Consider the following 11,826-nt stretch of genomic DNA (forward strand, 5'->3'; position numbering starts at 1 on the left):
TTACTATCTCTTAACTCACTGTCTTCTTATTTATATCTGAAGTTATCTTTTTAGACACTTGAAACACAAGCATCAAAGTACATATAACCTCCTTTAACGGCATTTCCTTTATTCACAAAATGACAGAATAGAAAACAGTAAAATGACCATTTAGCTCTTTGCCATACTGGAATGGAGAACTTTCAGCACAGCCTTGCGTATCTGCTTGGTCTTCACACTGTAGATGATGGGGTTCATGACAGGAGGGATCAGCAGGAAGGCATTGGCAATCAGAGTATGGACATATGGGGGAGTTCGTTTCCCAAATCTGTGGACAAAGGACAGACTGAGCAGTGGAATATAGAACACAGCCACAGCCCCAATATGAGAGATGCACGTGCTGAAGGCTTTCTTCCTCTCTTCTGGGGAAGCAATGCTGAGGACAGTTCTAATGATCAAGACATAGGAAAGGATGATGAAGACAGAGTCCACTCCAGCAGTGGAGACCAGGACAGTGAGTCCAACTGCACTGTTGATCCTGGTGTCTGTGCATGAGAGCTTCATGACATCGGGGTGGAAGCAGTAAGAGTGGTAGAGCACATGGCTGCTACAGTAGGACAATCTTTTCAGAAGGACAACCATAGGAGTCAGTACCAGTGTTCCCCGGGTAACAATTGCTATTCCAATCTGAGCTATTTTAAGATCAGTTAAGACAGAAGCATATCTAAGAGGGTTTGAGATGGCCACATAACGATCAAAAGCCATGGCCAACAGCACTGAGGATTCCATGACAGTGAAGAGATGAATGAAGAACATCTGGGACAAGCAGGCATTGAAGCTGATCTCTCTGGCATTGAACCAGAATATCCCCAACATGGTGGCCAGAGTGGATATGGACAGCCCGAGGTCAGTGGTGGACAGCATGGAGAGGAAATAATACATAGGCTCGTGGAGGCTGGGCTGAGTGATAATGGCGAAGAGAATCAGGCTGTTCCCTGAGAGGGCAGTTGCATAGAGAAAGCAGAATGGGATGGAGATCCAGGAGTGGAAGGCTTCCAGCCCGGGCACACCAGTGAGCAGAAAAATGATGGAAAAAGTTGTGGTGTTCTGGAAAGTTGACATAGTGAATTCAAACTTCAGTATTTTCAGCTGAGTGTCCTGCAATGACAAATCTGATGGTTCAAAGACTGATTACTATATCAAAAAACATGTGTGAGAAATTTCCATATAACATAGTCATTATGAGCAACTATGTATTATGTAAGTTTCATAAACAGTTTGATGTCATAATTTTTATTCTGCTTCTCAGACCAATTTTCTTAAAACAGCATACTCTACATTTGATGGGTTTCAAATGTTTTGCCATTTACTAAGTTGCCAGATAACAAATTACTGATGTGAGTGTGTCTCAGTTTCATTACCTCTTGCATAATAATGATGTCCTCAATGACAAGATTGTTATAAGGAAGAAATTATGTTATACAAAAAAGGCTCAGGAGAGTGGCCCACTGGAATAAAGCTCTAAAAACATTAGCTCTTGTTTATTGTGACCCATTCATGATAAACATTATAGGGGATGACCTGGATGCCCATCAACAGATGGATGGATAATCAAAATGTGGCATAGTGATACACAATGGGATTTTACATAGTCACAGAGGAAAAACAAAACTACATTTGCAGAGAAGTGAATGAAACCAAATGCTATTGCATCAAGTGAAATAAGCCAGATTCACAAAGATATTGCCACACTTTCTCTCCTTGGCCTAGGTACATGTATGTATGTAGACATATATATATGTATCAAAGTTAAATATGGAAGAACTGTTTTTGTGAGAAAGGAGACAAAAGAGTTAGAGAAGAAAAAGAATCAAAAGAAGGAAAAATATTGCATGTTTTCTCCTCTGTGTAAAAACTAGTTTCTATCTATTTGAGAAAGGGTGTCACTTTGTTGACCTGGCCTGAAACTCACTATGTAGACCAGGTTGGCCTCAAAATCACTGCCTCTGCTTCCCAAGTGCTGAGATTAAAGGCATGAGATATGACACCGAGAAGAATCTAGTTTTAATGTGTGTGTGTGTGTGTGTGTGTGTGTGTTGTGTATAGAACATGAAAACAGAAAGGGAACTATTAGAGGAAACAGACAAGTGAGTAAAAATAGAGACCATAGGATAATGGGGATGGTGCATAAAACCAGAGTGAAATTTTATATATATACGTGTGTGTATGTGTGTGTGTGTGTGTGTGTGTGTGTGTGTGTGTGTGTGTGTGTATTAAAAGGTCATAGCATAGGCTATTAGTTTGTATACTAATTAAAATTTTAACCACTTAATTTATTTCTAAAAATAAAACATACCTAGAAAGAGTTCTCCTTACCTGAAAGGCTAACTAGCATGTCTTCCAAGGGTGAGCAACTTTGATTGAAATGTCTTATTTTCTTATTTAATGCTTTCTTTCCCCATAATCATTAGCAATGTAAGTAACAAACTCGTTGCATGCTAGAAAATGGGTTACATGATGTGATTTTCCCAGGTGATGGCATGTAAAGTTATACCATATTGGTAAGTTTGTTATTCCTTCAATTTAGGTCTATTTTTTAACTTGACTGCTGCTTTACTCCTCTGTACTAGATTTTTAAAGTTCACAGTCCAGTGGTAGACATGAAATAAATTCTGGAGCATTCTTGCCTTTGAAACTGTTATCAATTCATTTAAATGAAATATATAGCCAAATATTAAAAAAAATAAAATAAAATGAAGCTGGGCCATGATGGTGCATGCCTTTAATCCCAGCACTCGGGAGACAAAGCCAAGCGGATCTCTGTGAGTTCGAGGCCAGCCTGGTCTACAGAGCGAGATCCAGGACAGGCACTAAAACTACACAGAGAAATCCTGTCTTGAAAAACCAAAATAAATAAATAAATAAATAAATAAATAAAATTTTAAAAATTAAATGAAACCAATATTTCTTACCCTTCCTTTACTTATGCTTCTTCCTCTCATCCTCCCACTCTGGTTGTATAGACAGAGATGTGGGAATATAACCTAAGACTGGCCTTGTTTCCCAACACCAAGACTTTTGGTGTGGTGAGTATCTTTTACACTTCTGTTCCATCACCACTGCTTTAAAGAGCACTCATGCTGATCTCCCTGGCATTGAACTAGTCCAATAATGATTTAAATAACTTGTCTGCCCTGTGGCTAAAAGGTTTCTAGACTTTTCCTGTATCAATGCCAATGGGCTCTCCAGAAAATCAATCACCATTTTCTTCCTCAAATGCAGCTCTTCATTGCCCTCATCATAAACTCCACAGATATACTTTCCTCAATTCATGTGGCTTCCTCTTCTTTGAAATATAACTAAATTCATTGAACTCCTTTTCTGATACATCATACCATTTATAATTTAGGAAGCAGTCACAATACCACCTTTACTAAACCATAACACAAGAAATTACTACTGGTGCAATTGTTCTCTCTCTCTCTCTCTCTCTCTCTCTCTCTCTCTCTCGCTCGCTCGCTCGCTCTCGCTCTCACTCTGTGTCTGTGTGTCTGTGTGTCTGTGTCTGTGTGTCTGTGTTACAGTTGGGATTTTTGGGTGGAGATAGAATACTCTTTCCTAAACAGAAGGATAACATGAGTATTCTCTCCCACTTATTAACACTAATCTCATGTGAAGATACTATCCCAATCCCACATCAGAGCAGGCTGCTAGTTCAGTGCTGAGATGCTTCCAGTCTCTCTCTGACTACTGGTCTTTAACATTGGTGTGGTGTCAAGTAAACCTGGATTGTTAGTGCTGCTCAGCCACCAATCAGACTGAGCTCTCCGAATGAGCACCACATAACAGATGCCACCTCTGTGACCTTGAGAATTCAAAACTAGAATATGGAAAATAAAACTAAAAGCATTTGTAAATGACTTAGCATGCTCACTAGTGTGTAGTACATAATAGTCACTTAGCAACAGTCAATGAAGATGATGGCAGCAGTGGATAGCAGTGACAGTGATCGCTGACTGTGATAGTTTTTAAATAATACTAACCAGAAACTAGAGTGACAAAAACTCTTAGACTTCTCTAAGGAGCAGAACAGAAAGATCCTGCAACAACTAAACACCCTCCTATACAAAACAGAAAGCCCAGAAATTATATGCTTTACAGAGAAGCTTTCCAGCTTTCATCAGGGTTCAGAGACTCCTTTGATGTTACTGAAATCAACATGCAGCCTGGGTAGAAGCTGTTGTTTCCCTGAATACATACAGCACTTTACTTACAAATCACACAGATGTATTCTTTCCTGCTTTCCTTTCCAGATGTGAGCTGAGGAGCTGGGGAAGTGATAGGGGGCATATATCAGGATTTGTGTCTCAGACTCTGAAATATCCTCATTAGAAAACTCCTGAAGGAGAAGACACAGACCCCAGAGGGTGAGGCTTCCCATAGACTGATGACACAGGACCACAGAGGGTGAGGAATCCCATGGGCTCATTGTGTTTTCTGGTTTTCTTTCCATCTACTTCATTTCATAGTTTCTTTGAAGAGACTGGTATTCTAATTATTTCACTCATGCCCTAAGAAAATGTTCCCAAATAAGGACAGAATCTTTTTCTACCACCTCACTCCTCACTCCCACACTACTGCCCAACCCAGCAGGTAAATATATCTTTCTCTTGTATTAAATTCGATTCTATGATTTTGTTCAAACTTTTCACTTCTTTTTACCTGCAACCAAATCATCTTTTTCTATTTTTTTTATTTTTCAAATTAAAATGTAATTATCTCATTTCTCTGCCTAGTCCTCCTTCCAATTCCTCCCACACACCCCTCCACTTGCTCCCTGTCAAAATCATGACCACTTCTTCTTTAATTGTTATTATTTCATGTAAATATATGTATGCCTGTAAATATGAATACAACCAGAGCATTCATTCATTGTTACTTGTACATACATGATTTCAGAGTTGACCATTTGGTGTTGGAGGAACAATTGGTACACTCATCACTGAGGAAAACTATTTCTCAATTCTCAGAATTCCTTAGTTGTTTGTAGTTGTCTACGGGTGAGGCCATGTTAGCTGTCTATTTCTCCCTTTCATGTAACATTTCTATTGGTACTATATTTCTTGTTTAGGCAAACATATTGTTGAAATGTGCATTGTGGGTGAATCTTTCTGGTCATTTCTAACAGATGTAGTCTCATAGAAGATTCCTTGTTTCTCTGGCTCTTACTGTCTTTCCCCTCTTCCACCAATATCCCTGAGCAGGGTGCAAGAGACAAATAATCTTTATTAATTCTTTCATAAAACACTGTAAGTATGGTACATTGTAAGGGATTAGCCCTAATAATAAGGGGGACAGGGGGAGAACAGAATCTCCTGCTCATAATTTTAAAACCCCAGAGGGCAAACAGATATCAAATACAAGCATTATAACAGACAGAAATAATTTTACTACTTATTGTCCATGCATGCACCTGCAGGATTCAATGTCATAATTCATAATATTTATATGGTGATGCGTTTATCTAATTATTCTTTATCAATAAAAAATCAGGAGCCTGATATTGGGGTAAGAACCTGAATGATCAGAGAAGCGGTGGAGAAGCCACCAGAGACCTCCAATCTCTTCTGTTCCTCCATCCAAAAGGGCTGAGATCTCAATCTAGAGAACACAGTGCCCACATTTCCAAGAGGTAGGGTGGGTAGTTTTTTGGTCATTGAGTGAGTTACAGATATTTGTCATCATTTAGGGGAGTTGGTTACAAGTTGTTATTAGTAATGGTCAGAAAAAAAGCTGAACACAGAAAATTAGATTCAGGGATCTCATTCTGAAAAGAAAAAGGGGGAATATAGAAATGATTGTATAAAAGGGTATATTGTTGAATCTAATTTTTAATTGAAAAAAAAATGACTACTAGTCTTAAATATTTTACATTGGTATGGATTTTTGCATATTGATGCAAATTTGAGGTTATACTGTATATGTTTCTACTCTTGTTTAAGATATTTTTGTATACTGATACAAATTTAAGGTTATTTGTGTTAGAACATACAGCACATACATTTCTACTCTTGTTTAAGGTATTGTACCTATACAGTTCATTTACCAAAGTAACATAAACTTTTAGTCCTTGAAAGTTATTATTAAAAACTATTTAGGATAATAAAGAAATACAGATTGGTAGTTAGTCACATTACAATCAAACTTGTAGTCATGTTAGGTATGTTTTCAGGTCAAACAGAGACATATTTTAGATAGAGAGGTGGTCTTCAAATACTTCCAAGATCTACAGAATATGATATTTAAGATGTTTTAATATAAAAGACTTTTTATGACAATGATACATGTCTGCTCATGGCAGCACCAATCTATTTCAGAGAAGATATGGGCATTGAAGAAATCCATATGGAATTTACTTTCTTTTTGACAAAAGTTAGCCACTGGACAAGAAACTGCCCTTGACTCGACTGCTGACAGTATGTTGTCTAAACTGGACAAGCAGGACACAAAAGAAAGTGACTACCAACCTTCGCCAAGACAAGGTAGGACAGTCCTTCAAAATTCCTGCTTAACAGAAAAGTCTGTTGTAGCAGGAATCTTAGAGAGTCTTATTAATAAAATCAAACCTGGAGCCAGGTATTGGAGTGAAGCTGGAAGATCAGAGAGACAGAACAAGTCACAGCTAACCTCACCTGGCCAACTTCTCAGCTGGTTTTGTTTCCTCAGACTGGAAGCTTCTGTGTCCTCATCCCAATGGCTCTCAGCTGAACTGCTGCTCAAAAGCCTGAAGCTTAACCAGCTAAAAGCTTCTAGTTTCTGGTCCTCACACCTTATATACCTTTCTGCTTTCTACCACCACTTCCTGAGATTAAAGGCTCACTTTCTGGGATTAAAAGCGTCAGTCACCATGCTTAACTGTATCCTTGAACACATGGCTTTCTGCCTCTGGAATGCTAGGATTAAAGGTGTTTGCTACCACTGCCTATCCCAAGTACCTAGTGGCTTTTCTGTTCTCTGACCCCAGATAAGTTTATTAGGATACACAATATTTTGGGGAATACCACCACAGTCTGTCACATATTCCAGGACTGTAAGCCAAAGATGGATGACCCAACATTATAAAGAAACCATGAATGACTATCAAAGCATCTGTTTCTGTCATTTCTTAGTATTGGAAGTTGTTTGCTTTGAACTTCATGTTTACTCAGGTAATATTCACCATAGAGAATAGGTTCCAAAAAGCCAGTTCATACGCAGGGACAGATCCTGGTCCCACTGCTAGGGGAACCACAAACATACCAAGCTACACAGTAGCTTGCAGGGGGCCTAGTTCTATTGCATGGAGGCTCCCTGGCCATCAATCTAGAGTCCATAAGCTCCCCCAAGCTCAGGTCATCAGTCTCTGGGTTTCTCCTTCATGATCTTGATACCTCTTGCTTACATGATCCCTCCTCCCTCCCTTCAACTGAACTCCAGGAGCTTGGCCCAGTGCTTGGTTGTGGATCTCTGCATCCATCTACCAGTCCACCATGGACAAAGGTTCTATGATGACAATTAGAGTAGTCACCAATCTGATTACAGAAGAAGGCCAGCTCAGGCATCTTCTCCACTATTACTAGGAATCTTAGCTGGGGTCATCTTTGTGGATTCCAGGGAGTTTCCCTGGCACCAGGTTTCTCTCTATCCCCACAATATCTAAGGCCTTTCTCTTCTATATTTATATCTATATATTTATATAAATATATCTATGTTTATATTTCTATAAATATATTTATATATGTATAGCTATATAAATATATTTATATATTTATAAAAAGTATTTAAGGAGAGGAAAGGAGAAGAGGCCCTCCTATTTCCTTTTTAATAACTCAAGTCTACATCCATGGAAAATCCTCTTCTCACTCCTGACAAATGAACTGTAATAAGGAAATATCCCTTCTTCTGATTTCAGGTCTTGACTCTAGATGACTCATTATCTAAGTCCCTGAAGTACCAGGATGGACCTAGAAATAACATACAATTACAGAATGTAGCCTTAGTGATACTAAAATCTTCATTTTGTTCCCAAAGCAACTATATAGGAAAAAACATCCTAGTTATTTCCATTCCCTTTGCAATTTTTGTCCTCTAATGCCTACTGTCCAATGTGTTGAATTAAATAATCCCTGTGTTCATCAAGGATATGATTTCTATCTTCCAATCTAAACTCTCAGAGATATACTCACTAAAATTTTTCCTGGAGAAAGATCCAAAGCAAGTACAGAATGTATATGAAAATATTTTCTCCTGCCCATCAATGCCTGAGGCAGATGGGAGAGCTGGCCTTGTGGTCATAAGAACAGGAGAGCTATCCCTGACCCCCACCAGCTGCAACAATCAGGAGAACAGGACCTATACCTTGCCTGGGCAACACAATGGAGCCAACCTTGTTGGTGCAGGTGTGGGTAAGCCAGCTCCAAACTAGTCAACAAGGGAGAGATGTCCCCATCACCCATCTATCCTGTAGTGGCATGGGCAAGGGAGAGTTTCCTTCCTCTCCCTACCATCCATTAATTCGCGAGGCAGGTGTGAGAACTGGCCCTGAAGTCTCCAGAGCAGGAGGGCTGTCCCTCGCCCTCACCAGCTGCAGCACAGGGAGAGTGGCCCCTGTACCGTACCGGGAAAACACAGTAGAGCTGACCCTAATGGTGTAGGTGCTGGAGAGCCAAACCTGAGAGGGTGAAAGCAAGAGAACTGGCTTCACTCCTCAGTCATCACTGCAAGAGGTGAATTAGCATGGACAATGCTGGAGAGCTCAACTGGTGGAGAGGACAGAGAACGGGTGGGCAGACCAACTCTGCAGCTGCCCAGAACCAGAATCAGAGTTATGAATTGGCCTGCCCCAACATCACCCCATCTATGATCTGCTAGAGCATGTGAAGGGACCTGACCAGCAGACCCAAAGCTGCAGGATCTCCACAATACAGGGCAACAACAGGATACCCAAAAAGAGTCCCATTGAGGGCCCAGCATCGATAATGTAACAGAAACGAGAGGCATCAAACCAGATCAATGCCTCTTTGCAATGAACACTGCAAGTGTGCAAAGTGAACGAGGGGGTTTACTACATGAATCACAACAGATTCCATGAGGAGGTTGTGAATTTTCCCCGGTTTTTTTCCTTTTTTCTATTAAATTTTGTTTTATTTTGGGGGGAGTGCAGGAGCAGAGGGCAGATGCAAAAGAACAGGGAAATGAATGGGATCAAGATACACAATGTGAAAGACCCATAGAATAAATAAAAAGAAAGAGAAAAAATATTTTTACATTTGTTTATTAGGTCATATAATATTACAATTGCAACTAAATAAATCTGCCTTTCTCTTGGATAAAAATCATCTCCAAATAATTTAATTTCTTTGATGTCTCAAAACAATCTGAATGATGTGAACTTCTGGTCCTCTTCCTATAGCTGGAGAGTTTTCTCTCCAGGTCCCATCAAGCCCCAGCAGTCTGACAGCCCACTTATAAAATAAACACACAGATGCTTATATCATTTAAACTGTTTGGCCTAATGGCTCAGGCTTCCTGTTAACTGTTCTTATATCTTAAATTAACCCATTTCTATAAATCTGTACCTTGCCATGTGGCTCGTGGCTTACTGGCATCTTCACATGCTTCTTGTCATGGCAGCGGCTGGCAGTGTCTCCCTTCCTCAGCCTTCCACTTCCAGAATTCTCTTCTCTGCTTGTCCCGTCTATACTTCCTGCCTGGCCACTGGCCAATCACCATTTTATTTATACAGAGTGATATCCACAGCATCTTCCCTTTAACTGAGCAGTACTGGGAATGGAGGGGTATACACCACACCCAGTTTATGCAGGGTGTGAATATAAACTATATATGAGTTGAATTTAAAAGTTATCATCTTCAAATAAACATCTTTCTTCTTATTATTAAGAAATTTTCTATTCATATTACATACCAACCCCAGATCCCCTCCCTCTTTTCACCCCCAGCTTCCCCAGCAACCCACCCTCCATAAAAGTTATTTTTCATAGGTGGCATACATAAAAATCTTCTCTGAAGAGATGAAAATGTGAATGTTTGCCCAAAATTTTAGATTCCTGATGTCAACATTACCTGTTCAATAAGAGGGTTGAGACTCAGAGAAAAAGAGATAAAGTAAGGGTATTTGTACAATTAAGTAATAATGGACAAGGCCAGCCATCAAGTTATATCTAGGTACTAAAATTTGTAATTTGGAATGATAATATATATTATTCTCACTTATGAATAGAAATGATGCTATTTCTTTCAATAAGGAAGAAATTTAAGTCAATAAGCAGACACATTCCCTTTTTCAATTTAAAAAAGTGATAAATCCATATCAGAAATCTTTACAGAGACATTGGTTATCAACATTATTGACAGCTTTCACTCTAATTATGAAATATCACTAATATGATGGCATTTTAGGGAACACTGATATATTTGAAAATCTGCAGATTAGTTTAGTCTCTCTTGGATCATACAATCTTTCTTGCAAATAAATCTACCAATTTGGTAACTCTCAACACAGGCATGGCTCTCAACATTGTAACTTCTTTAAAAGTCACTTTCCTCATCCACAGAGTGACAAAGAATAGAAAACATGTGTGAAACAACCATCTAACTCTTCGCCATGCCAGAATGGAGAACTTTCAGCACAGCCTTGCGTATCTGCTTGGTCTTCACACTGTAGATGATGGGGTTCATGACAGGAGGGATCAGCAGGTAGGCATTGGCAATCAGAGTATGGACATATGGGGGAGCTCGTTTCCCGAATCGGTGGACAAAGGACAGACTGAGCAGTGGAATATAGAACACAGCCACAGCCCCAATATGAGAGATGCACGTGCTGAAGGCTTTCTTCCTCTCTTCTGGGGAAGCAATGCTGAGGACAGTTCTAATGATCAAGACATAGGAAAGGATGATGAAGACAGAGTCCACTCCAGCAGTGGAGATCAGGGCAGTGAGTCCAGCTGCACTGTTGATCCTGGTGTCTGTGCATGAGAGCTTCATGACATCGGGGTGGAAGCAGTAAGAGTGGTGGAGCACATGGCTGCTACAGTAGGACAATCTTTTCAGGAGCACTGCCAGGGGAGTCTGGATCAGGGTTCCCCGAATAATGATTGCTACTCCAATCACTACTATTTTAACATCAGTTAAGACAGAAGCATATCTAAGGGGATTAGAGATGGCCACATAACGATCAAAAGCCATGGCCAACAGCACTGAGGATTCCATGACAGTGAAGAGTTGAATGAAGAACATCTGGGACAAGCAGGCATTGAAGCTGATCTCTCTAGCATTGAACCAGAATATCCCCAACATGGTGGCCAGAGTGGATATGGACAGCCCGAGGTCAGTGGTGGACAGCATGGAGAGGAAATAATACATGGGCTCATGGAGGCTGGGCTGAGTGATAATGGCAAAGAGAATCAGGCTGTTCCCTGAGAGGGCAGTTGCATAGAGAAAGCAGAAGGGGATGGAGATCCAGGTATGGAAGGCTTCCAGCCCGGGCACACCAGTGAGCAGGAAAATGATGGAAGAAGTTGTGGTGTTCTGGAAGGTTGACATGGTGAATTTAAACTTCAGTATTTTCAGCTGAGTGTTCTGCAATGATATATACATATTTATATGTGATGCACTCAGCCCCAAGTGGGTCACTTCCCTAGTAAACGTTTCTCAAAGGCAATAGCTGTTGAAAGAGCTTGTAAAAAAAAAAAAAGAGTAAGAAAACTAAGGGATCAAGTGAGAATATTCCCTTAAAGGACCAAAGTCATGAAAGGAAGAATTACATTAGGATGATACTTTATAAAAAAT

At 39.9% G+C, this 11,826-nt stretch overlaps 2 protein-coding genes across 2 annotated transcripts; both read right to left on the reverse strand.

Moving 5' to 3' along the window:
• Positions 1–150: 150 nt before the first annotated feature.
• LOC114706666 (olfactory receptor 51F2-like) lies at positions 151–1,101 on the reverse strand. Its single transcript, XM_028889156.1, has one exon. It carries the CDS (start codon positions 1,099–1,101, stop codon positions 151–153), a length of 951 nt encoding a protein of 316 aa, XP_028744989.1.
• Positions 1,102–10,629: 9,528 nt separating this feature from the next.
• On the reverse strand, positions 10,630–11,580 carry LOC114706668 (olfactory receptor 51F2-like). Its single transcript, XM_028889158.1, has one exon. It carries the CDS (start codon positions 11,578–11,580, stop codon positions 10,630–10,632), a length of 951 nt encoding a protein of 316 aa, XP_028744991.1.
• Positions 11,581–11,826: the final 246 nt, after the last annotated feature.

The sequence above is a fragment of the Peromyscus leucopus genome, chromosome 1, assembly GCF_004664715.2.
Source record: "Peromyscus leucopus breed LL Stock chromosome 1, UCI_PerLeu_2.1, whole genome shotgun sequence".
In the NCBI taxonomy this organism is placed as follows: Eukaryota; Metazoa; Chordata; class Mammalia; order Rodentia; family Cricetidae; genus Peromyscus; species Peromyscus leucopus.